The following is a 27,646-nucleotide window of genomic DNA, read 5'->3' as shown; positions in this document are numbered from 1 at the left end:
TGGGGAAGCCACACTGAAACTTGTGTTGAAGAAGAGCTTTTAGCTTGGATAGGACAGACCCAGCATTCAAAGACACTACAGCAATAGGATTTGCAAGCAGCCTTGGTTTTGTAACAAGGGTGTGTTGCTGTCTGTGGACCAGGGATAGGAAATACACCCAGAATCTGTATGATTCTGTGTGATATATGTCAAAAGATAGTTATATTACTGAATACTTGTAAACTCCTTGGATTAAATATTAGTGGAGTTCAGGGATGATGCTTGTCAGGAAGCTTTCTTCTGCTGCTCTCTCTCAATCTGATCTTGATGAGGGCTAGAATATTCTTCTGCAGGACTCTTAACAGTGGAGGCTGCAACACAAAGTGCACAGAGGACCTGAGGAGCCGTCACACACCACATCTGTGTGAAAAGATGCCTGTGGAGCCCACATATGTAGTGTTCTGTCCTCTCAGGGACTGGGAGAGGGAAGTGAGCCGGCTGACAGGAGAGGAGAAGGCACAGGCTCTCCCTGGGTTACATTAATGGCACCAGCTCTCCGTAGAAAGAAGAGAGCACAGCAAGGTCAAAGAGCGATGGGTTTTATCAGAATGAGGTACAGGACTTACTGGCACCTAATCATTTTATTGTGACACTGATTGGACATTAGTGTTTCTGTGATACTTACCTAGAGCCATTCCTGCCCTTGGCAGAAATCTAGGAGAAAAGGAGACAAAAGGGCACTGCCCCAGGTGCTAAGGACTGTCCTTCCTCTCATATCCGACCGTCACCTCTGTCCCTTTTCTATTTACGGCAGAGAGGTCCGTGGTCTCTCAGATATGGGTTTTATACTGTTATAATATAACTGAGTTCCTGATGTGCCATTGCATATTTTCCAAACCTTTACATCTTACGGCCCATTTTCAAGCAAGGACACTGTTAGGCTCCCAGAATCCTCACGGAGCTGCTGATGTCATTGCAAAACCTCTCTTGATGATTTGTGAGCAGCCTCGGGAATCTGGAGAAGTCCCAGCTGACTGGAAGCTGGAGAAAGTTGTCCCAGTTTTCAAGAAGGGCAAGAAGCAGGACCCTGGAAACTACAGAGCTGTCAGTCTCACTTCAGTGCCGGGCAAAGTTATGGAGAAGATTATTCTGGGAAGTATTGAAAAACATCTGAAAGACAATGCTGTCATCAGTCACATCCAGCACAGCCTCATGAGAGGAGACTCCTGCTTAACCAACTTGATTTCCCTTTATGACAAGGTAATCTGATCCAGGTCAGCTGACCCAGGGAAGCCAGGTGATGTAATCTTTTTGGATTTCAGTAAAGCTTTCAATACTGTCTTTCCCAGGATCCTTCTGGACAAAATGTCCAGCACAGAGCTTGGTAAACACATCATGTGGTGGGTGAGCAATTGGCTCATGGGTAGGGCACAGAGGGTGATAGTGAATGGAGTGACATCAGACTGGTGACCTGTCACTACTGGGGTTCCACGGCGCTTCATCCTGGGCCCTGTGCTCTTCAACATCTTCAGAAATTATTTGGATGCAGGACTGGAGGGGATACTAAGCAAGTTTGCAGATGACACAAAACTGGGAGAGCTCTTGACTGAAAGGCAGGGAGGCCCTGCAGAGAGACCTCACAAATTAGAGGATGGGCAATCACCAGCCATAGGAAGTTGAACAATGGGAAGTGCCAGATTCTGTACCTTGATGGGGCAAGCCTGGATGTACTTACAGACTGGGGAATGAGATGCTGGAAAGCAGTGCCACAGAAATGGACCTGGGGGTCCTGGTTGATGGCAAGCTGAATGTGAGTCAGCAGTGCCCTGGCAGCCAGGAGGGACCACTGTGTCCTGGGGGGCATCAGGCACAGCATCACCAGCCGGTTGAGGGAGGGGATTATCCCACTTCGCTCTGCACTGGGGCAGCCTCACCTTGAATATTGTGTGCAGTTTTGGGCACCACAATATAAGAAAGATATTAAGCTCTTGGAGAGCATCCAAGGGAAAGTAAGAAAGATGATGAAGGGCGTTGAGGGGAAGCTGTATGGGGAGTGGCTGAAGGCACTTGGTCTGTTCAGCCTGGAGAAGACAAGACTAAGGGGAGACCTCATTGCAGTTCCAACTTCCTTGTGAGGGGAAGAGCAGGGGCAGGCACTGATCTCTGCTCTGTGGTGACCAGTGACAGGACCTGAAGGAATGGCCTGAAGTTGTGTCAGGGGAGGTTTGGGTTGGGTATTAGAAAAATGTTGTTCCCCCAGGGGGTGGTTGGGCACTGAAACCGGCTCCCAGGGCAGTGGTCACAGCACCAAGCCTGACAGAGTTCAGGAAGTCTTTGGATGATTCTCTCAGGCTCATGGTGTGACTTCTGGGGAGGGTCCTGTGCAGGGCTCAGAGCTGGACTTGATGGTCCTTTTGGGTCCTTTCCAGCTCGGCATGTTCTGTGATTCTGTGAGACACGCACATCTTTCTCAGACTGTCCTGTCAGTCATTTCAGAAATCCTTAGGTAGGAGGTGACAAACAATGTGGAAGCATAAGCCTCTTTTGTGGAGGAACCCAGACCTACATGAGGAATCAGTGAGGTGTTTTATTTCCTGCATCCTGTTTCTGGCTCTGCAACCAGTAGGGTTTAGGCAGAGCGTGGTGAGTGGCTGCATTACGGGAGCAGAAGGGGGAATGCAGAGGCAACAGCTGCGGTTTGTGTTTGAGACAAGCATGACCAGGGGTGGGAGTGGGACTGGGCTCTGCAAATGGGGAATGTTCTGGAATGTGTGTGCACTCATGTACATCTGTTTGTGCAGGCATTTAAACAAAAATGCCTCAGATACCATGAAACTTACGCCTGGACACTTACCTTGCCTGGAGGGGCTAATCTCAAACTTCTGAAAACCAGAAAATACAAAATGATGATTTGGATACATAAAACAGTACTAGAAAAACACTACTTCTTATTAATTACACTTTACATTGTTTTTACTAAATGTGCTCATATCTAATGACACAGAAGACTAAAGGACAGCTAGAAGGACACTTGTTACTATGGCCTAGATGCTCATGACTCTGGTTATGTTTATGCATTTATTTTTTAATTATTGTATTTATCTTTAGGTGCTAGACTGCAGCAAATAGAAAATCATACCTGTTGCTAATCTCAAGGCAGTGAAGACAAGTATCTGTATCTCACTGGTTTTAGGAGTTTTGCAACCAGTGGCAGGGCTTTGTGCACAACTAAGGACACTAATTGTTGTAACTGACAGTCATATGGATGCTAATGTTTGCCCTTTTGGTCTTTGACCTAATGTATTTTTTTCTTCTACTATTAAAATAAAATTTATGTGAAAACTGAAATAATTCCTTTTTGAAAATTGAATTTTGGAATCACACTCTTGCAGTTTTGTGTTTCTGATACAACAACATTAATTTAAAACTACATCAGAAGAGGTGTGTTTATCCCAGCCTTCATCTATCTGCAGTTCTCTGGAAGCATCTCTTTATAATGGAAGTCTAAATAAATGTGTAATGGAGGCCACGTGTCTGATTCTGCTGGCTTTGCCTTTACCTGGGGCACATGGAGGTCTGCAGGCAAGACAGTGTAATAGAATATGTATGGATAGATGAGAATCCCGTTTCAAAATGAGTTGTAATTCTGTAGAGAAAGTAGAAGTGGAGAAGATGAAAGCATAGTGCAGGCTGCTACAATCTCATTAGGTACTGTCATGGTTTAATCCCAGCCAGCAACCAAGCACCACACAGCTGCTCAGTCACTCCCCAGTGGGATGGGGGAGAGCTTTGTATGCTGAGCATGACATCATATGGTATGGAATATCCCTTTGGTCAGCTGTCCTGCCTGTGCCCCCTCCCAGTATCTTGTGCCCCTCGACCTCCTTGCTTGCGGGGGTGAGAGGCAGAAAAGGCCATGACTGTGTAAGCCCTGCTGAGCAGTAACTAAACATCCCTGTGGTATCAACACTGTTTGCAGCACAAATCCAAAACACAGCCTCATCCTTGCTCCTGTGAAGAAAGTTAACTCTATCCCAGCCAAAACCAGCACAGGTACTTAGTGTTTGCATCCTATTTTTTTGAAGTTGGCTCTAAAATTGTGGTAGCTTTGTTTCTCTCAAACCTTGCATGCCAACTTCTTGGAGCTGGACAATTTTGACTGAACTATTTGGAAATGAATATATGATCTTTAATAAAAAATTAAATTAAAAAAAATAAAGTCCACATCCTAGCATTGTTGTACTCATGAACAAAATTTAGTGACAAAATTGTAAACTGTAGTTGCTCTCCTAGCAGAGAAAGCTTACTTGGTGGCTGGGGTTAGAGAAGCATTGGCAAGGTTCATGTCAGATAGACCTGAGATTCTTCCTGTGTTTGGGTGGGGTTTCCTTATAAAATGAAACAGTTGCAGTAGGCAGATGAGGAACTATGTCATTTTTTTGGTAGTAGGAAAGTATTAATCCATAAACTTTCAGATGGGAAGTCTTTCCAACACCAGAATATTGTGTGCTGTTTCACAGGAACTTTTCTGTTCCCCATTGCCAAAGTTGGATCTTCAGATGTCACAAAAGGTGGAACAGGAGCTACACACAATCTCTGCTCTGACAGGACATTTTCACAGTTTGTATCTTTCTGGCAACCGTAATGCTTTCAAAAACTCCTTTGCCCCTTCTGTGTATTCACAAGGAGATTTGTTTGTTTGTTAGCAAGGGAGCTTGTTTCTTTCTCTGATACTGTTTTGAAGTCTGATGTTTAAATGTGCCAGGTGTTGCAGCAGGGGTAGGACTCAGAGTTGTTCTTGTGATTCTTTGCTTCTTGAGGTGCAGGCAATCCCCTCATGCAAAGTGCTGTATCAAATGCAGTGTTTGTCAGCTTTACTCCAAGGCCTGTCTAGCTGGAAGGTGTCTGTGGCCAAACACCTCCAGAGATGGTAGTGCTGGGAAGGTGGCAGGCATTCCCTGGAAGCTGAATCCAGGAGCAGTGGGATTTCAGAGCTGCGTGGAGACAGAAAGGAAACTACTGTAAAGGCTGGGCAAGCAGCCATATTCTTAAGGCTGTGACAGGTGAGCTTTGGCATAGTTTTCTGCAGTGGTTAAAGGCTGTTCTTGTCTGTCTGCCCTGCTGGACATTGCTGCTTGCAGTTAAGGTCAGCAGGACGGAGGATGTGCCAGCCCCTTGGCTGCTCTGGTTCAGGTTCGTGTGAGCTTATACCTATGTGGAGTAATGTGAATTGCTTCATTTGGTAGGGGGGAGAAGTAAAACTGCCAAAAGTAATCCAGTCTTCTCTGCAGTGTTCCCTTGAATGCCACTGAAATGCTTCATTCTATAAGGCAAGTAAAATGTGTCATTTGGATGTGTGTAATAAGTGTAGGAAAAATATCCCTCTGTCAGTATGTGAGGTCAGGATGTAAGAAGAGACTGAGAGTGATCTCCTGTTCCATGTAATGCATTTGAAAATTTGCTTTAGAAATTACTCACCCATTTACATAAGGGATTTTGTAGTTTGTTTGTTTAATTCCTTTTTCTTGGAAGTCTTGTTGGCATGCAGTGCCATTTCAGGAGTACAAATACAAGCAAGAAAGTTGACATTCACCTCTCATATGTTATGTATGTTTTGTGCATTTCAAATTTAGTGCTTGCGTTAGCTTAATCTTGGTCACTGCAAGAAGTCTTGTGTCAAAGATCTTTCTCCAGAATTCTTTTGAGTGCATGCTGTTGGTGACATGCAAAGTACTGTTGTCCTCGGCTTTAGGGGCCCTTAGGGCTCAGTTGAGGGCCACATTTTGATGTTCCACAACTCACACAGAAAGAAGCTTCCCTGAAGAGTTCAGAATGAGAATGTAGCAGCTCAAATTTACATCCTAGCCTGGAGAAAAAGCTTATAAACTTCAATGAAACTATTTTATTCATAAAATTATTGATGTGCTATAGTCTTTTGTCGCAGGATTAGAAATGAAGTATTTGTTCAATACAGAGATTAAAATACCATCAGAGGAAAAATATTAGTTAAGTAAACAAATTAGTTTGTGCTACAGTGAGAAAATTAAGTTTAGTAGCTATCAAGAATAGCCATAAAGGATGTTTTTAAAAATTAGTGCTGCATTGACATTTTCCTTTTACAGTATCTGTATTTTATGTAACAAGCAGTGCTGGACTGAGTTATATAAACCAGCAAGTGTTTTATGCATGTTATTTCAATTATCTGCCCTTGGAGAAGGTGAATGAAAAATAGCTCCCGCTCAGTTTTAGCATCTTCATTTTGACAGCTGTAATATGCATATTAACGAGGAGTGTGAAGTGTAGAGGAATGAACCCGTTTGTAAAAGCCAGTGTCCTCTTAGTTCTTCATCTCATAAGGAAAAGAAAAAAGAGAGAAAGAAAGAAACTGAGGGTGTGTTTTGTGTGGCATGCCAGGTATTCTGGAAGCAGCTGCAGTTGCGATTACTGAGTCAGCGCCACGTTTTTGGTGGAAGGCTGGAATCACAGTAACACCTGCAGGGTACAGGAAAGAAGAGGCAAGTCAAATCTTACAAGGTGATGAATGACGTTTTTGTGTCTGGTTTTAAACTGGGTCAGAGCACTGCTACAAAGAGTAAAATGGGCTAAATGCTGTAGTAGGGCTTAATCAGCAAAAGGGATTTAAAGTTGAAGAATTATTTAATATCTGTGAAGAAACATAAATTAAGAGGTGTGGGGCTTTCACAGAGTATCATTATTTGGATTAATTTGTTTCATGCAAGTTGCAGCTTTAAAGTGTACAGTTGTGATACAAAATTGGTAAAATAGATGCTGAAAAAGTAGAACCTGAGGATTTAAAGTGACAAAAGATCTTTTCCCATTATTTATTATTTTTATAGATTTATAGACTTTTAAGACCAGAAGGTTTTTTTGTTAGCCATAAGTTTTACTAAACTTGTTTCTTTGTTTTGTGATGGCTCTTCAAGAACAGTTTTTACTGGTTGTTTGTTAGTGTTATCATAAGGTGCTGGATCAGATTACGCATATTTGAATTGCTATGTTAGAGGGTAGGCTTCAATCAGTTGACTCAAGCATTACAAAGTCTGCCCAATAGTAGATACAAGGGCAAACAAACTGAATTACATAACTGTTCCTTAACATACAGGAATCTGTTAAACAGAGAGTAGGGCCAGTCCAGCCTGGGTTTGATGTCACCAGGTCCAAGGGATGCTTTTATGAATGGCGGTAACAGAGATGAAGATTTACACAGTCATTTTAGAGCCAGCTTTTCCAGTCTGCAGGGGAAATTTGATTACCTGTATCTCATGTTGTTCGCCCATTTGGCATGAGAAATAGCTGACAGCAAAAGACAAGAAGTGCATTAAAAAAGTGTTATATAGGGACTACAGACTACAATAATTTCTTAACACCTTCCTTTAGTGTTGGAACACACAAAATATTGGAAATGGAATTGCCCCAAGCTTATATTCTGTGTGATCTTCCTGCCTGCTCTGTTCAGACAGTTTTAACTCTCCTTTCAGCCTTTGGGTGGGTTTGACAAAGAAACTAATTTGAGCTCTTTGGTTCTTGATGTAAAGAGGAGCAGGGGTGGACCTTTCGAAATGAGATACCAGCAGAGACTGGAAGGCATTCCCAGTGGCACAATGGCCCAGGGAAAGGTCTTACCTAACATAGCGACACTCTGGCTCAGTATCTTGGCAAAGTGTTTAAGCTGCTGACTAAAGACATGTAAAAGGTATTTGAGTTCTAATAGAGTGTCTGTTCATGGTGTAGTAAAGTGGAGGTGGCAGGAGGACCCTTACTCATTTCAAGCATGGTTTTTTTAGTAGGTGGCAATGGAAATGGTTACTTTCTTCTTTTGACACCTTATTTTTTGAGGGGTTCCATAGTTCAGTGCCTGCTGTTCATCAGACCAAAACTCAATTTCTTTTTCTTCTTCCTATTTTCCCCATTTATCACAAGAAAAGTCAAGATATTTTTGAAAATATCCTTCACTGAATCTCATCTCTATAGTTAGAAAACAGATGCATACAGAAATTAATTACAAGATTTAAATGCTGTCAATGGGTACTGTAAGAGAAGTGCTTAATTTCTGGAGTTTGAACTCGGTTGAGGTTTTGTGTTTCAAAGAAGGAGTTAATGGAGAATTGTTAAAGTGCATTAAAGGAGATTTAAAAGAATTTTTGGAACATGTGTGTCAGTCCACATAGGAAATGCTCAAATGGAGAAAAGGTGTTTTAACGTAAAAACTTGGAGTGAACGTAGGGGTCCTTCTCATATGTGTACATCTATACCTTTTATCAGTGTACAGTAGAGTTAAAGGTGGTGACCAAACCAAGCTTTTATTCCATTTGACTTAGTCTTTGCTGTAATTCTTTGTGTGTGACTTATTTTTTAAAATTATTTTAAAATATATTCAAATACGTATTTTGAAATATATTCCAGCCTGTTCCTTACTGAAGTTTAAAGCACTTGGTTTTGATGGAAGCAGGATTAGGCACCTGGACTCTTTTTCCCTGTGTTAACTCTTTGCCACGTGGTGGACGTGGTGGAGTCTCTCAGTTTCTCAGCCACACAACTGGAAATAGAAAACATTGCAGGGTTTCTTAATCACATGCAAATTCTGTTCATGTGCCCGAGTTTTCAGCACAGACTTACAAGGTTTAACTTTACAGACCCTGTTAATTTCAGTAAGAGCTGTGACTAAATCCTCTGAATTAGCTGGGGGGAAAAACTCCAACCAGGAAACAGCCCTGTGGCATTTGTCAGCCCAAGCTCCTGGCACACTGAGCTGCTTTTTAGGACTGGATCAATTGACAAATTTTCTGGCAAAAATTGAGGGTGCTGATGAATGAGAAAACAGAAGCTGTTGAGTTCATCTAAGGTGTTTCTGCTCTTTAACACCTCAGAGTTATCAAGCAATAATGAATAGTGTCCAGGAGACATGGCTGGGAGAAGCATGATATGACTTGTATCCAGACTCATAATTCTGAGGCATATAAAAATGTGTTTGCAGAACTTATTTGGGGAAATATGAAATTTGGACTAGCTTTGCTTTTTGTCAAGATTGAGCACTGCTGTGCAGAGCATTGTGTTGTCACATTTCTCTAATGCTTATAGGTAAGCATATGCAACTAGACTTTATAGGTGTAGCTTTGACAGGTGGGACTAAAACCTTCAAATGAATCTCTGTTTTTTCTCTTGTTTCTCAGGCAGTATTCACACCTGAAGAGGATGGCAGAGGTCAATTCTCCTGTAAATATCAAGGAAAAGGTAGGTTCAAGTAACAGTACAATGCCAACCAAAATGATATTTGCATACATATTTCATTTCTGCTCCTTCCAACTCTGTTCACATCCTGAACTTTAATATGCATTGACTCTGTGCATGAAGTACACAGACAGGTATTGATAGGATTAGTATATGAATCTTGCTTGAAGAGAAACATACTCGATTTTTTACAGACAGTATTTTGTCAGCTGGACTTCCCTTACTCCTTTGTGATCCCTGTGCATGCTGATGCTGTGGAGAAGAGCACTTTGTGCTCATTGCTTCTGTACAAAATACAACCACTGAAGACACATGCCCTTTACAAAATAATTTTTCTGACCAAAAATGTTGTTACCTGTGCTGTTTAAAGGCAATCCCTAAAACTACGGGGCCTGAAAAGAGTAGCTTACTTTTTTCTATGAAAGTATATGCTTTCATCTGCATTCTGTGTGCTTGGGTGAGTCTTCTCCATATTCTTGGCTGGTGCTACAGCCCCTTCATCCTTGCAGGAGCAGTAAAGGACCTAGAGCTAATTAGGACACTGATATGAGGTAGGTCAGAGATCTTTTGTGACTCCCAGCAGGCAGTTTATGAAGAGACAATCTAACCCATAGCTACTCCCCATCAACATAAAGAGGAAACCAGGACATGTGGCAAACAATAGGAAAAAAGGAGAGAGAGAGAAAAATGAGGAGACTGTAGGAGTCTAACATGAAAGGGTTGTATTTTAGAAAAGTATTTTGAGAATTAACCTGAATTGTCTTTCTTAAATTCAGGTTTTGTTCTATTTCACATTTGGGAACAGAGTTGTGGCTTTGCATTTAGAAAGTTCAGAGAAGGCTGATGAGTTCCTTGCTTTACAGCTTTGTTAAGCCTAATTTGGCTGCTGATACAGATTTTAAGACAGTGTTACATGTTAAGGGCCAGAATCCAGTTCTGTCAGGGAGCCCAAGTTTGTCCAGATATCAGTGAATAGTTGGTTAGGCCTGTTCAGTTCATGAAAGATACATCAGGAGAAAGGATCAAGACTGATTAAATATCAAGGAGATACTGAACAGTGAGGGCAATGTTAAACTGAGAAATTCAGTCGTCTTCCTTTGTATCATAAGACCTGCCTGTGGCACATTACACATCCTGCAGTGCAGCAGGTCTGTGCCACACTCTCTTCTCTCTGAGGCTGCCAATGCAAAGGAAAAGAATAAAAAATGTGTGTGATTCCTTGGGTTAACTGTTTGCTTGAGCTGACATAAAAAATTATTCAGTAGAAAAATATTTGCCTAACTTGTTTTGCAATTAAGCAAACTGATAAGAAGGAAAAAAATAATATGGCTCAAGGAATGTGTGAAAGATACTGTAAATGTGATTTCCCAATTCAGGGAAGGTCGCAAGAAGTGGTAGAGAATTAAGATGTAATATAATATACCACAGCATGACAGAGATAAGAAATAACCTTGGACTGGAGGTCAGTGGTCACATTTTTAGTTAAACTGCTGGTTTGCTTCCGAGATCACGGATAATGAACTTTCCTGTCAGGGAGTGTATTTCTCAGAAGTGATGGTAGTTAATGGTTTAGACATTGCATCTGGTTTATACACACATGATGAACTTCCCTCAAGTTGCAATGTGCTAGTGCTGTTACCTGCCCAGCAATACCTGCATGAAGCTGCTGAGGCAAAGGTGTGACAAATTTATACTGAGTAATTCAGGTGGGATTGAGTTCCTGTTCATGCTGTTGTGTCAATCTTTCACTGCTGACTCACTTTCTGTGCTTTTAAAAGGATGTAGAACTTCTTTTGCTTCATATCCTCTTATGGGAAACAGTTCCTTACCTGATGCACTGCCCAGGTGCCTGCTTTTTGAGTAGTTTTACCTCATATTTGTTGTTAACTTCTCAATTGCTGATTGTGCTTGAGGATTTGCATGTCAACATGAGTCTGTATTTTGGTGACGAATATCTTCCTTAGTCCTTAATAACAGGACAGGGTTTAAATATTGAGGAACATGATGTATTTTGCAATAGAAAGTAATGTCACCAAATCCTGTCCCTAGTGCCAGAGTGCTCAAAGGTAAACTGCAGTAACTCTCAAAAAACTACTCAGTAAATCAGTTGAAGTTCTGCATATTTAATGTGAAGCTTGAAATTTTTTATCTGTCATGTTTACAAGTGCAGGATTTTACAAACCATCCGATTGTCTTTTGCAAGTTTAAGAATGAAGAACTGCAACAGGACTTTTATCCACACTTGGCATCTGCTGTTCCAACTGTGATCTCTGCTGGGAGTATCCAAATTCAAATGTTTATGAACACAATCATTTTAAAGCAGGAAAATAATTGGATCAATACACATTCTGTTATAAATTGTTCACTCTTTATTCCTGTATCTTCCATCAGTATTTAGTGCCACTAAATCTCCATGGCAAAGTGAAAACTTAGTTTAATAGCAATTAAACTTTCATTGCAAAATCACTGAGTTTTATGCTGGAAAATATAGACCAATAACCTAGTAAGCAAAAGATTAGTGACTGAACAGCATTAACCTCATGCACTCTGCATACATCAGCTGAGAAGCTGCTGTGCTCAGTGTCACCTGGACAATTCTGCCTTGCTTCAAACTGGGATTATGATGGTGCAGAGCCTCCATTTGGTGTCTTGTATTTGGTTTACAGTGTGGTGCCTCTTCCTGTCAGCAACAGAATGAGTAACTATAAAGTGACTGTAGCTTCAGAACCCTCTGAGTGATGCATCAGAAATACAAGGAAATGGTTAAACAAATAAGTTCTGCTGAATCAGCTTTGATTATATTTGCACATGGACTGCTCAAATGTAAGGACTTCATTTGCATGTTTGAGAAGGTATAGTTAATTAAGTGGTAAGAGAGTCAAAATCCCTTCCCTTTCTCACTCAGAACACTTAGAGCAAATGTTGCTGCACAATATTGAAGCAGTGAGTTTAATGTTTACTTTTATCTACCTTTTGGGAGGCAATATTTCTGAAGAAGAAAACCAAGGTTTATAAATATAATACTTTTACTGAGCTCCATAAATCCATTGCCTTCAATGCAAATTCAAGCAGGCCTTGTTTAAAAGAACAGAATAGAATACAGTTCCTTCCACTTCTCCCTTTCTTCTACCTCAGTGCGTGCAAATCAGAATGTATGTAAGACTTGGATTGTGCTAGGACTTGCATGGAGCCCAAGGAGCTGTACATCTGCTCACAAATACTTATTCTTGTAAGTTTCTGCAAAAGTAACACAAAAGTTTCTCCTTAAATTGAACATCATTTTGCTGTGACAAAAACGTAGTGCAGATCCCATGCAGTTTTTAGCCTAAGTTTACACTTTTGTTTCTGGGGGTTTGGGTTTCTGGGTTTTTTGTAGTTTTTTTTTCACTGGTGACCTTTCCCTGCATTCTCTCCATTATCAGCTTCTAGTTATTCAAGAAAATAAAACCTCTGCCAGTGTTTTAAGGGTGATGTGAGGCCGAGGCAGACATCTGGGGCAAGATGCTCACATACAGGCTCTGTAAAGCCCTACCCCTGCATTTGAGACTTCAGAGAATGATACTGTGGTACTGATGCTTGTGTAATTCAGTCTTGGCATTTCAGCTGAAATAGTTCATAAAGTCAGTAGGTTAAACATTCTATTTTATATCTTCTTTTTCCTCTTGAGAGATTTATATAAATGTTGGCCTGTGATGTCAGGCAGGCTCATGAAATTTTCCATAGTTGGCAGAGGCTCCTGCAGCTGTGATGGTCTTGTGGGGGAGCCAGGACTGTTTCGATTCCCATATTCTTGTTCATGTGATCAACAGATTTTCTGGAATAACATAAGTTCAGCATTTCAGCAGCCACAAGGGTTATTACATGCCTGTGTAACTAGCATAAAGAGAAGTTTACCATCAGGATCTCTCTCAGAATAATTCTCTTTGCCTTGATCTTTGCTGTAGTCTTCCCTCCTGCCTCTGATTATACTGTGCTGGTTTAAAGGTAAACTGGCAGGAGAAATGAACCCAACTCAAAAGAGATTATAAGTCAGAGTTACAATTTAATAACAAGATGGCAATAAATACAATGATACTGAGAAAAAATTGGGTCCCACAAAACCCAGACGTATGACCCAGCACCCTGAGCACAAACACAATGGTGCTTGTCAGCCCCTGTGCTGAGCACCACGTGGTTCCCCTGAGTACAAAGGAGAGGAAAAGCTGTTGGTGAGGATGATGGTCACAGTCTGATCGAGAGTCACAGTCCTGCTGAGGTTTTGATCCTACTCTGGATCCAATGAGTGGTACCAGAAGCCCCCAGACCCCAAGATTATATACCCTCAGGTTCAGGAGGGAATGCCCAGTACCTCTCCCAGGGCGGGGAGTTCCACAATGGGTGATTTGACTCTGTGAGTCATGGGGTATTTTTGGAGTTTTTGATGGTCTAAGTTGTTGCAACTGCCTATTGTGCCAGTCCCTAATGGCCCATTGGCAGACATGACCCCTCAGGCTGGGTGTGAAGGTGCTGATGCCTCCCTGGAGGGGAGTTACCACACATTGGTGTGAAAGCAAGCACTACTCTGTCTCTCAGGGTTCTCTAGCAGCCAGCTTGTAGCCTGAGGGGTCAGGTGTGCCCTGGGCAACTGCTGCAAATGGTCCATTGTTAACAGCTCATGAGAAATGATGGAGAGGGTGTAGAATACACAGTTTTGGTCACACCCACACAGTGATAAACTGGTCCTGACTGCTGTGACTAGGACACATCTCTATCTCTGTGCCTGAAAGTACAGTGTAGGGAAGGACTTGAGTATTATCCATAGTTCAGATCATATGCACAGAAGTTCACTGGATTAAAGGATACAATGAGCCAAACTCTTTGGCTTAAATCCAAAATCCATAAAATCAATGGAGGTATTCAAGCGTTAACCTAGTACATCACCAGAAGAGGTACTGAGATTCTAATTTACAAGGCTTCCAAAGAAGAAGAAATTGGAATGAGGAATACAAGTGATGTATTGTCTCCTACAACAATTAGAGCCTCTTAGTTTAACAAGAGAGGAGTGAATATCAGGCAGTCCCCAAGACAGCCATTCAGCTCTGGCATGTGACTTTGGTTTTGATCCAAAAAATGCCAGATTTGTTTAAACTTGAGGACTTGCTCTTGGGTCTTTTTTCTTTTTTTTTTTTTTATTTATTTATTGTGTGTCTAAACATGTTTGAACCAGTAAAATCTGCTGTCAGCTGGAATTAGCAAAACACTCATTCAGATGAAAATCCACCTCCTGAGATGCTGTCAGGAGTGAAGTTTTGCTGAAGTTCTCCTGAAAGGCTTGCTTTTTCATTTGTCATTTGAAGTGTCAGAGCAGGAGGAGCAGATGGGAAGGACTGCAAGAAGGAAATTTTATTCAGTTGTGGGTTTGGAGGTTTCACATTTTTGTTTACATTACACCATAACTGTGGTTTTCATAACCAATAGTCAGCATGCAAGGAAAGAGTAGGATTCAGTGGACCAAATGGAATTAGTATTTAAAATTAAAATCATACATTACAAAGGCAGATAGTTTCCAGTCTGTGATTTCACTATTTCTTCTTAAAGTTGACCTTTGCAGCTGTTCCTTGCCCATGTGTTGAAGTACATGGACTGTTGAAAGATGTTGAAAGACCAGCAAAGTCGATCAAAATGCACTTTTGTCACTTGATGAGCCATGTACCTTGGGTTAAGGGTGTCGCAGATTCATGTCTGTAAATGCTGCTGACATCATTCAAGCAGAACAGTTCTCACGAAGCTAAACATTTCAGGAAGCCTGAAAGAATATATTATAATGTCTGGCTTTCTATTTGATTAGTTTACAGATTTCAGGGACAGAGGTGACATAATAAGTCCATGACAATTGCCTGAAACAGTTTACTTCAGCGAGTAGAACTTTTTTTGTGCCTATTGGAAATAAATGATCAGAAGGTATCAGGGTGATAAACAGCTCATATAGTGGAAAGAGAGATGTAGGCCTGATCAAAGCTGTTATTTTGCCTAAAGGGAATGTTAACAACATTTGTTCAGTGTGTCAGGATGAACTTAGTAAAGCCTCTGGAAAAATGTCTCCAATGTAAGAAACAGCCTCTTAATGCAACAAAGTCAAATTGTATTCATGAAATATATTTGTGTAGGAGTTCAAAACCTTTTAAAAAAGTCTACCATGAAATGGTTTTAAAATACATTTTCCTGCTTAACGTAGCCAGGACATCTGCTAATGCTAAATTCCTTGATTATAGAAATGAGCAGAGTTCTGCAGCCAGAGCTCCTTCACCACTTCCCTTGCACGATTTGGGTCAACCCCAGCTGGAGGTGCAATGTAGTTGAGTGGTGTATGTGTGTACATAAAGACTTGCTACTGACATGCAGTAAAAATAAAGTAGGAAATGTCTGTTTGATAACCATATTTCTAAATGAATTTGGTTCCTAACTTAGAGAAAATCTGTTGATCTCAGTGTTTAGTACAAAAGGAAGGTGGACCTACATTAGTTTTTCTAACCAAGCGTAAGTAAGAATATTTCTGACTGAGTGACTGTAACAGTAACTTCAAGGGGATTAGAGCAGCTGTGTTCGGGGGTTCAGAACAGCAGTGAGCTTTCAGCAAAGAAGTTTAATTTGTCACTATGTCAGAAATACATAAACAAATTATCTGAACCCCGGATATGTTACTTACTCACCAGAAACATCCTCTTTGAGATGATGCCAAGGGGGAGCAGATGGAGCAGAGCTGCAAACAGGCAGTGATTGAGTCCATGTTGTTACAGTTGCCTGGGAACCATTTGAAACTTGACAGAGAACGTAAAGGACTTAGAGGAACACCCAGCAATGTCAGCCTGGTTCTGTATGTGGAGTAGGTAATCTGGTGTCACAACTTTCAGGCAGGCTTTGTTTCTTTTTGAACTTGACTTACCAGGGAAGTCTTGTGAGATGGGTGTTTGTGAGGGCTTTGACGATGGAGTTCCGTGTCCTTTTTAGTGTGCTCTGCTCCTCAAAACTAACCTGTTAATCTTTTTTTTTCCCTCAGGCAAGTAGAAAATTTGCCTCAACTGAGTTTGTCAATAGTTCAACAGTAGTCACAAAAAAAGTACTCAAGTATACCTGATCAGATATTGGGGATTTTATTGTGGAGTAGAAGCAGCTTCTCTGAGGGAACTTAAAATCTTCTTCAATTTTCCTATCACTTTTGGGCAGTCTTCAACATTTTGTGTAAGAGACAGACAAAAACATCCTCATGACTGTGGAATTCTGGTCCTGATGAGACTCAAGCTGGCTCAAATTGCAGCAAGCATTAACAGGACTTGAGCAAGCATTTCAAGCTGAGTGTGTGCTTAAGATTTCAGCTCAGAGTAGTGGTTGAAAGTCTTCTAAAATTTGAACTAACTTTGGCCCCATCCAGAAGAGCAGCTGTGTCCAGAGGAAGTAAATGCATGTTTACAAGGTGTGTGTCTGGATTGTGGGTTTAAATGGAGACAGACCTGGGTTCTGCCTTTCATGTTCTTGAGTGTACACAGTTGTTTGCAAGATCACAGCCTTATATTTTAGATCTGTGATTGCTTTAAAGTAGCTTTTGTAAGCTGAAATGCTGGGAAAATAATTTTCTTAGTAGTAAACAAAGTAATATGCTTTCCTGTTAGGCTACAGGTGGGACAGCCCAGGAATTTAACTGCTGTCAATGACAGATTCTCAACTAAAGCTGACATTAACAGCATTTGTTACTTGTGGTTCTGAAGGTATGTTACTGAGTTCTCTAATGTCCTGGAATGCTGTCTAGCATCCAGATGATGACAGGATGAAAACAGGATGATTCACAAAGTCATTAAAATAGTTGACTTCCCTGTAGTCTGTCTGGTAATGCAGTTTCTCCTACGATCAGGTTTCAGTAAGTAGGAGAAAGTTTTTCTCCCACATACATGGAAATAAATGCAATAAAGTAGACTCCTATGAGTTTTGTCCTTGCAGGCTGTATGTTGTTAATGCAGTGCCATTGCATGGTAAGAGAGGTTCTTTGGCTCTTGTACTTTCTTTCATCCTTCAGGTTCTATATATTTTTAAGAGGAGTTTGTTGATGAGAAGTCACACACTGTCAGTTAATTCTAGGTCCATAATCTGTTGTTTACATCTTGAGAAGATGGATGTTCCTGGCAAGTTTGAGGACTATAAGTTTAGAGAGGTCAAGTTAGGACTTATCTCCTGCCCTGGAATCATCCTATCACACCTGTAATAAAAATGAGCTCCATATAGTTTTCTGGATTGGGAAGTGACTGACCTCTCTCAGCTGGAGGCTGGTAAACTGGTGAGGTGTGTAGCTGTACCAGCAGAAGGGCTGGTTTGCCACCTGAACTAGCAAGTGAACCAGAGGAGAGCCACACACTTGGGCTGCCTGGATCCAGCTCACCTTCAGCCCTTCAGTATAAATCCACCTTGTCATCTGTATTTGTCAAGTGTTCCTGGAGCTTTGATGGACCTCTGTTCATCACAGTTTGTGCAATGTCTCTTATGACTTACAGCTGTAGAAGTGCATTATGCTGCCAGGAAGGTTTCCTACCCCTGCCTTTGGCTATTACTTTTGTATGTTTATGTCCCTTTCCAGAAATACATGGGCCACATTTTGCATGCAGGGGCAGAGCTGAGCTTCAGACATAGAAATCTACACATACATTTGAAATCAAGGTAAAACGACTCAGAGGCAGAGTACTGGGGACCTTGACATTGGCATTTCTAGTCTAGGGCTGTCAGATGGACTAGTCTTCCTCAACATGCCTTGTCCTCCTCTCAGCTTCACTATCAGGTCACAGTTTGAGACTTACAGCCATATGTCTGGAGGTCCAGAAATTGCTTTTTCATTACCTGTGTACAACAGTTCCAGTGTATTCTGGATTTAAACTGTGCATATGTTCTAGGCCTGATGTTTGGCACACAGATCTTTGAAATTCCAGGGAAAGCGTGGTAACATTATGGCACTGTGTTCCTAAAAATTTACAGGACAAAATACTTTGTTTCAGAACAAAACCTTTTGGGATTTCTGCTCTGTTGGAATTCTGGTTTTGTATCTGCTTTTGTTGTTTCTGAACTGATACATATATTTTTCCCCTTAATATTGGCATATCCTACTGACTGTTGCAAATTTTAGTTTTTGTCTCTCTTAGCCACGTAAGTCACTGCACAGATCTGGAAAGAAGAAACACTAAAAACTTGTAGGTATCCTGGGTATCACAGCATACATACACAAGGGAAGCAAATTAAAAATAACATGAGCAACTTCTGATTTGGCATTTCCTAGGTCCTGGATGCTTTCCTTGCAATGTCATGTTCTTTTCCCAAGGAATTTTTTCATGAAACATCTCAATATCTTTATTTTTTAAGTAGAAAGATAAACAAATGTATATTTTGTACAAATGTCAACAAAGAATATTGTCGGGTTTTGGCTATAGAACTCTTGAGCTCTGCAGCACATTGATATTCCCCAAATCAAATTTTCTATAGTCCACCTAAAACAGAACTGTGTCCACAGTGTTGATCATATGCCTAATTTCTTTTCTCTGTACTGGTGTGTATTCTCCCTAAGAGCATCATCTTGCTTTTTTTGGGTTACCTCCATAACTAGAATGTTTCCATAACCTTTCTGTATTTAATTATAGTACTAGTTGGATGAAGCACAGTTTAGCTTTTAGTTCTGGGGTTTTTATTAACAAAAATATTGTTTACAAAGACCACACAGTGCAAACAGAAAGTCTTCAGTAGTAAATTCTGTAGTCCAAAATACAGTCTGCCTGGTCAAGTTTTTGTGTGTCAGTGCTCTCCACCCCCCAGATGTTCTTCTTCATGTCTTTGAGAAATTTCCAAACTGCACTGTGTGGCAAGTTGCCTGATCCATCCTGTGGTCTTAGCTTCACTTGGTTGTTTCCAGATGCTTCTTGAGGCTTCCAGACTTTTCATTGCAAAGTAGGACCTAGAAGCCATATGAAATCCCCATGCTTTTATTTAAAGTTGGTTAGAATACACTTAGATATTTCCTTTTACTATTTTTCCTGTAAGCAGTTACCACAAGGAGATGATGCAATTTTGAGTAGGCAGGGAGATGATCTGCATGATTGGGAAAGAAGAGGGGAGTTTTTTGTGAGAATATGAAGATATAATCCACATGGTGCAAATGTTTGGGAGCTACCAGCTTGAACATAAAATAGGCTTCATCTTTTGGCCTGCTCGACCCAACTGTCTTTGCCAAGTTTTATTATTATGGAGCCAACTCAGTTCATACTTCTTGCAGCTTTATCAGTAAATAGCGTGCCTGTGCCCACAATCACTACATTAATTAACTCCTTTTTCCAGGGCTTTCTCTGCACATCCTATTGATTTGGGTTAGTTGCCTGCAGTACGCAGCAGAAAGCTGTACTCACTACTTCCCTCCCTGCATACACATCAACTCAAGAGAGAAACTTGAACAGACAGGGGATTTTCTCTGTAGTTTCTGGTAACAACAGCCTCTGCTTCAAGCAGTCCACTTGACAGCCCCATCTGTCTGAACTTCAACATACCCAACCTGTGTTGAGTAGATACTCCAAAGCAGGCAGCTGTTGTCTGGGGACCTGGCAAGCCCTGCTCAGGTGTAGGGTGGCAACAGACAGGCCTTTGGAAAAGGTCTTTGGGAAGTACACAAGTGCTTTATCTCCACTACCCTCAAAATTATGGTTTTTCCTTGGGCCATCGAAGGCTAGACTGGCTACTTGAAATGTGTTGTGGGCAAATGTGAAGCTGCAGAGAGGGCGTGACAGGATGATGGATGGGACAGAGTAAATCATCCCAAACAGATGTACCAAATTTGTGTGCTGAGCTGCATATCAACCTTTTGTAGTGCTGAAGCTGAGTCCAGCAGGCATCAGTCACTGTGTGTTAACAGAGCCTGAAATGATTCATGGTTTGTATTAGAACACAGGACAGAAATATGGTGGTTGAGGAGTAGGGTGAACATACTACAGCAAAACAAGATTTTTTTGGTCATAAATCTGAGTGCTTAAGTGTTCTGGATCACCTTCTGATGTCTCCATTAATGTAAACTCCATGTAGATTGTCCATCAGCATCTAACTGGACAGCTCTTGCCATGCAAGCCAGTTTAGTTCCCTTAAACAGCTCTGTCCTCACGTATTATTTTTTCACAATTCTATTTCACAATGCAGTAAAAAGACCACCATTTCCTCACAATTAGCATGATGACATTGTGATGCAGTAAATAAAGTATACCTTAATCAAGGATGTAAGAAGGAAGATGACAAAGAAGAGTGTCAGATAAATTTGCAGGGCAATAACAACTTTCTGATTGTAAATACATCCTGGGTATCTTGATACAGAAGCTCAAAAAGCTAATTTGGAACAACTAGACTGGTTTTGGCAGTGTTTCTCTTTTTTTTTTTTTTCCAGAGTACTATCCTAGGCTTTTGTTTTGCTAATTATGTTTCAGTATTTCTATTTTGGTCTGACCTAGTAAAGCTTGTATAGCATAAAATAATAGAGCAATTAAATTTCATATAACTATTTACTTTCAGCTGTATTACATAGGGATGAGAAAGTAAATAATCAGTGTGACTCTAGAAGGAATATTTTATTTAAAACATCATGAGTTCAGTTTCATTTGGTATCAATTGGTACTGATAATAGAGCAATAGGAAATGCTGGGAAATTTAAGCATGGTATGCCAGAGTCATCTGTGGGTGTATCACCTCATCCATCAGCAACGTTTCCTGAAGGAAGCATTTTCCTTTCTTCAGGAATTTGTTACATAAGCTTTCTGGTCACTTGCATATGGAACAGCAAACTGAGCAGCCACTGGAGCTTTTGAAAATGATGCTGTTTTCTTTTAGCCTGTGACTGTTTTCATGCATGTGACTTTTTTTCAGATGTCAAAAAACCATCATCATAATTTGATGTAGCAAGGCCATGCAAGAGCCTTGTTGAAGTAATTGTGTGCTCACTAAGTTTGTGTAGGTGATGGGTCAAGATCCATGGCAGCAAATAGAACATTTGGGAAAGATGCATAAGGCCAAATTCTGTCATTTGAATTAAGCGAGTTCTCCCACTGTGAATGAGGGTGGGATTTGTTTCCATAACTGGCTACCAGTTCAATGAGTTGGTGTCCTGAAGAAATTTTTTCCTTCTTTACATGGGCCAGGTAAGGGTAGGTGGGTATGGCTTTGTGCAGGCATGTTGCTGTGCTTGTGAGCATGTCGTGTGTGACAGGCATTTATATATGAACATGCACTGGCACAGAGGTGCCTTGTTGTCTAAAGGAGTTTGATAAACCCATATGCCATTGTCTTCTTTTCTTTTCCTTCCAGATCAATGCAATCCGATCAATTGTTCCAAACAGAAGCAATAATGAGATAGTTCTGGTGTTGCAGCAGTTTGATAACAATGTAGACAAGGCTGTTCAAGCTTTCATGGATGGTGAGTACAGTGCACCTTTTTCACTAAGGCATGAGGGATTCAATGGCATGCTAAAAGTATTCATTGGCTCTGGTGGCTCGAAACAGTGGGCACTAAGGGCACCCACCCACCACTGGAAATTCCACACAGGAAAGTGAGGGATTCTGTACCTGGAATGGGGCGACCCTGGATGTACAGGGAGACTGGGGAATGAGATGCTGGAAAGAGACTTGGGGGTCCTGGTCAAAGGCAATTTGAATGTGAGTCAGCAGTGCCCTGGCAGCCAGGAGGGCCAGCTGTGTCCTGGGGGGCATCAGGCACAACATCACCAGCCAGTTGAGGGAGGGGATTGTCCTGCTCGACTGTGCCCTGGGGTGGCCTCACCTTGAATATTGTGTTCAGTTTTGGGCACCACAGTATAAGAAAGATACTAAGCCATTAGAGAGTGTCTAAAGGAGGGCAGTGAAGATGGTGGAGGGCCTTGAGAGGACGTGTGTGAGGAGCGGCTGAGGGCACTTGGTCTGCTCAGCCTGGAGAAGAGGGGACTGAGGGGAGACCTCATTGCAGTTCCAACTTCCTTGTGAGGAGAAGAGCAGGGGCAGGCACTGATCTCTGCTCTGTAGTGAGCAGTGACAGGACCTGAGGGAATGGCCTGAAGTTGTGTCAAGGGAGGTTTGGGTTGGATATTAGAAAGAGGTTCTTCACCCCAAGGCTGATGGGGCACTGAACAGGATCCCAGGGCAGTGGTCACAGCACCAAGCCTGACAGAGTTCAGGAAGTCTTTGGATGATTCTCTCAGGCTCGTGGTGTGACTCTTGGGGAGGGTCCTGTGCAGGGCTAAGGGTTGGACTTGATGATCCTTTTTGGTCCCTTCCCACTCAGCATATTCTGTGAAAATACATTCTGTATTTCTTCTCAAATCTGTTGTGTGGCACTTAGAAAGTTAATTTTTTTTATCATTTATCCTTCTTGCTGCATCTTTGCTTCTTTACAGTACAGGTTTGACATGGGTGTTTATCTGTTCTACCTGACTTTTCCATTTTGATGCCATTTTTGTTGCAAATCTCCTTTATTCTGCATGAAAATTACCACTTTTTAAAGTAAATATGTCAGGAAATGATTCACTATTGAAGATACAAGTAACTAATGAGAACTTGAGATAGTTCTGAAGCAGATAAGCAGGCCCCTAAACCCCTGAACCTGATGCATACATTAACATTCAAACCTCAATCTGAATTTTGCAAATAGCCTTGACATTTATAATGGCTGAACTAAGACTCCATCGGAAGTTTGAGCCATTCTAAATCTGGATCATCTCTAATGAAAGGTCACTTGTATTTAAATAACACTTTTCTGATAAATATATAATGTCAAGTATTTTGAACTTTCACCAAAGTCTGTGAGAAACCCTTTGCAGAAATAATGGCACACCATGAGCAAATCTCAAAATCTGTGTAGCAAATGCTACTAGAAGTTCAGTTGTCTCAAAGGCCCCGTATATCTTAAAAATGCCTCATTTTTGCCATCTCAGCAAGTTGCTTATTTCATATCTATTTTATTTCAGAATAGTTTGGGTTGTAGTTTGAATTAGTTTACTAAAATGTATCATCAAAAAAGCATCGTGATATACTAGGAATTACCAGGATGCAAAAAGCAGGTGCAAACAAAGTGGGTTATTTATAAATTCATCAGAGTTCTTCCATCAGATCTATACAGTTCTTTTTGATTCAGGCAGCTGCATGGACAGTTCCATTCTAACAGGTTTATGGAAATTGATTTTGTCTGTGCACACACAGAGAAAAAGGAAAGTGTGATGCATCTAACAATAACTTTGTTTTCCTGTAATGTATGTCCTGGGGAAAGTAGTGGAGGATTGTTCCATGGCTATTCAGTAAATTACTTTCAATTTATTTTGTTTTAAGTTACCATTGCTTGCTTGTGGCCTATGAATTGTTTCCACTGACCCCTTAAAAGGGAAAGTGTTTTCATAGCCATGTGTCACCATCTGCTGTAAGGAAGGAATAGGGCAAACACAAGCCTTGCAAAGCACAGCAAAGTCGTGCAGAAAAGCAAACTGTTGTACCTGAATTCAGATCTTTGTTTAAACTTCATCAGTTCATGATTACTGTGCCTTGCCCTCACAAGTCTTTGTGAGTGAGCATTTGAAAGCAGCCAGTGTTTGTTACTGTCTGGAAGCAGGAACAAGCGTGAGAAAAGCTGTGTATCCTTGCAGCTGCCACTGTGGGTAGAATGAATTGAGCACTTGGAGTATTTTTTCAGGTGAATGACAAAAATTGCTAAGATGAAAATAACAATTGGAGAGAAATCATTGCCACAGGCAAAGAAAAACACAGGGGTGGCCATGCTCAGTGAAAAGGCTCAGCACGTCCACTCAGTGCTTCTCTCTGAGGTGCTGTGTGCTGAATGAAGAAATGTTCAAGTTTAGTTTCCTGAGATCATTTCCTATTTGCTTCAGATCTGGAGTGGCATTTAGGTGATGTCTCTGTTATGAATTTACTTTTATATGTGAAATTTGATTTAAATGAAGGAGGTTTCAAATATTTTATTTGCTATGCTAGTGTTTAAGCATAATCAGAAGGTCTGATCAGCTGCATTGTAGATGTGTTCAAGAAAATATACTAATGGGTTCAAATGAGAGCTTTGGGACTTGGACACTTAGTGCATTTCCAGCAGGAAGAAATGGAGGTTAGTTGGGTGAATCCTTAAAATAACCCTCACCATGTGTAATATTCACAGGGAAGCTGAGGGAAGCGAAGACACCACCAGCCAACACAGAGGGTCTGGGTTGATTCTGTGAAAACAGTTAACAAAAACTGTCACATGAAACTACACATTTTCAGCAGCACAGAGTAAAGTAAAATGGGCAGCAAATGTTTGGGTTTGTTTCTTCACATTGAAACATGGTCCCTGTCAAAAGATAGCAAACCTCTGGGAGAGGGGATGTCCATAAATCTGTATGTGTGTAACTAAATATAGATAAGTACTTAGTTATACACAAAATAGAAGTTTTATTAACCTTGTATCTGAATTGTCATGTCAGCGAGGAAACAAAATATGGCTTTGATGGATTCCATGCACATTTTTTCACAATTTAACAAATTAGGCTTAGCTCTGCTAGCAAGATATGTAATCTTTCCTAATGTGTGTAACAGACTCAGCAGGTAATGTTGGATTGGGTTTATTGTGTTAGAAAAATAATCTTGGTACATCTGAAAATCTCACACGTCTCTGGTTGAATACAAATGGACAACTCATGCTGGGCTGAAAACAGCAATTCTTCTTAGTACTACTATCAAGAGTTCACTGAAAAGAGTGAGAAGAATGGCTGAGTATGAAATCCATTTGCAATGGATAATAAGTGAATACTTACTAGAGTTATATAGTGATGGCAAAGTGATTCTTTTAAATCAAGCAGAAGACCTTTAACCTGACTGTGATTAAAAAGATTATTGTGGCAGATCATGCCTTAGTAATTTGGATGATGCAGACTGCATGCTTGCCATGGCATCTATTTGCAGCATTATGGTCCAGGAGAAGAGAATAATGATGTTGATAAGAACAAGAGCTGTCTTGTAATGTGGCAGCTGGCACTGGTCTGACCAAGGCTCTGCTTGCTTTGTTCCATGAATTTATCTAATCAGCTCATTATGACTGACAGACAGAATTTCAAGTATACAAAATTGTAAATATTTTTCAGTATAAATTTTGACCTTTTTTTCTACCAGCCCCAAGTTTACTGCATTTGTGTGATGCAGAATTTATGCAGGAGTCCACAAAATTACTGTTTTGGATGCTTATCAAGGCTTTAGTTTTTGTGTTCTTAATGTCTTCTGAATATGACTGGTAACACATAGAAAATGCATGATGAAAATGCTAAAAGTTTTTTAAATTTTCAGATGCTGTGGAGTCAGGGTGGACTATCTAGTTTGTCCTCAGTGCTCACATTAGGGTGCTGGGATACTTCCCTTTTCAGGCAAGAGATTTGTGTTGATTTTTCTGAGGATAATGCTTTAAGTTAGTCACACACTTAATCACTTGTGGAATGAAGTCCATAAAAAGCCATCAGTGCCAAGGAGACAATTCACTCTATGTGGTATAAACAAAACAGGGAACTAGGGATGAGAAGGGCATCAGTACCCACTTTGTTCTCCTCATGTAAGAGAATTAACAACAAACAGAAATGCTGCTCAGCTAGGAGACTAGAAACTGTTCCTGAACACACTTGTTCTTTTACATACCTTAATTTTTGTTCAAATGTTTTATCTTTCCTTTCTCTAGGCAGTGCAACTCAGGTTCTAAAGGAATGGAATATGACAGGGAAAAAAAAGGTAAGGACTTGCTCTTGTGCATCAAGGCATTTAGATCTGTTTGTACTTGAATGAAGTCCTTTTACTTTGTTCAGTATTTTGCCTTTTCCAGCATAGGTGACTTGATTCACACATGTAAACACAGTACTTGAAAGCAAATGTGTGTACTATTTTTAATCCCATTCATCTCTCATTGTCTTGCCAAGCCCAGTGTTCTGAGAGAATTTCTGGGACAGCACATGCATGTTACATGTGTGTGGGAGCCAGACCCTGGACATGTACAGACCAAATCCCAAAACAGCCCATGGGCAGAAACACTTCTAATAAGCAACTGTATCCTGGATAGTCACAGCCACTTAGTGCTCAAGTTCTTGCTGCCAGGCGTAAAAATAACTTGTGCACAGGAGCCCTCCCTTCGCATTAGGGACACTATCAATTCAGATACTTCAAGTATCTATCTGGGGCATGATCTTCATGCTTCTGTATCTCCAAGCTGAACTGTAGCAGAAGGCTGGCTGTGAGTCACTGTCATGGAAGCTCCTCTTTGGGTTGGAAGAGCTACAGTAGCAGTGACCAACCTGTGTCCATGGGCACTGTCTGCCCAGTCAAAGTGATGCCTGAAGGGTTTATCTGTGTTACTGTGTGGCTTTTCCCTGAATGGTTAGGAACTGCTTGTTCTGAGAGCAAAACATTTTCAGCACCATCTTACAGAGGCTCCATTACCATTTTGCAGTGCAAGTGTTTTGTGTGGAAGGACAGGGAAAATGAAGTAGGAGGCATCAGTTTTTATTTGAAACAGTTTATAAATTCAGCTGAACCAATGCAATGTATTGTATAGCACGTCATGACCTCTAAATTGCATTACACTAATGCCACTTTTATGACATTTTAAAATTGTGGACAATTTACTGGTATTATTTTGAGTTTGTATGATTTGCATTGAGTGATGTCTCTGTTCTTGTGATATTTCTCTATTTAGAACAACAGGAGAAAAAGAAGCAAATCTAAACAGCATCAAGGCAATAAAGATCCTAAAACCAAGAATGGTGGACCTGAGAAGGCATCTCAAGAGCCCCAGAGGATACATGACTGTCACGTGAATGGATGCTCTAAGGACAACTCTTGCCGTGGTTCTGCCAATCAGAAACTGGAAACCACTTCTGCAGAGAGCAAAGGCTCAGGCTCTGCAGGGTCAGCAGTGAACTGTCCAGTAACCAGAGGTCAGTTCATCTGACAGAGGGCACCTTTTTAACTGGCAAAAGCCAAGTCAACATTTACATAAAGACCAATATATTTACTGCCATGAAGTAGAATAATATGTTGGAGAGATGTGTTTGTGCAAATTAATGCTCACAGCTATAAAAGTCTGTTTCTGGGCACTAATCACTTTGCCAAATGTTTCCTTGCAAAATGTCTGTTTTTTTCCTAGAGACAAAAGAATCAAACTGTAAGTAGAGGCCCAGCTGATACAGAGTATTACAGATATAAATATGTAAGAATGCAGGGTTAGAAAATGGCTTGTGTGTCAAATGATTAACAGAAGGATTAAGTCCCTCATGCAGAGCAAAGACATCTGAGCATTATGAGCTTGTGGCGTATTCCTGGATTTCTTTATTGCTTAGTCCAAACTAGTCCATTTTTTCTTTTCCTCATCTTCTCT

The 27,646-nt window shown here is 40.9% G+C and overlaps 1 protein-coding gene across 8 annotated transcripts in view; it reads left to right on the top strand.

The window, feature by feature from the left end:
- The window catches only part of SPATS2L (spermatogenesis associated serine rich 2 like), an 87,130-nt gene that overhangs the window by 31,210 nt on the left and 28,274 nt on the right, over positions 1-27,646 (top strand). For 7 of the 8 annotated variants that reach the window (XM_071562531.1, XM_071562534.1, XM_071562528.1 and 4 more), the window contains 4 exons: positions 9,171-9,231; positions 21,571-21,679; positions 25,958-26,007; positions 26,966-27,206. In XM_071562531.1, the coding sequence (XP_071418632.1) occupies positions 9,193-9,231; positions 21,571-21,679; positions 25,958-26,007; positions 26,966-27,206 (439 nt within the window). In that variant the 5' untranslated portion in view covers positions 9,171-9,192. Of the gene's footprint in view, positions 1-5,153; positions 5,173-9,170; positions 9,232-21,570; positions 21,680-25,957; positions 26,008-26,965; positions 27,207-27,646 lie in introns of those variants that run through there. The other variant, XM_071562533.1, reaches the window with a different exon arrangement.

The sequence above is a fragment of the Pithys albifrons genome, chromosome 8 (genome assembly GCF_047495875.1).
Source record: "Pithys albifrons albifrons isolate INPA30051 chromosome 8, PitAlb_v1, whole genome shotgun sequence".
Taxonomy (NCBI): Eukaryota; Metazoa; Chordata; class Aves; order Passeriformes; family Thamnophilidae; genus Pithys; species Pithys albifrons.
Note: the sequence above shows the minus strand (reverse complement) of the source record. Positions and strands in the feature narration are given on the sequence as shown.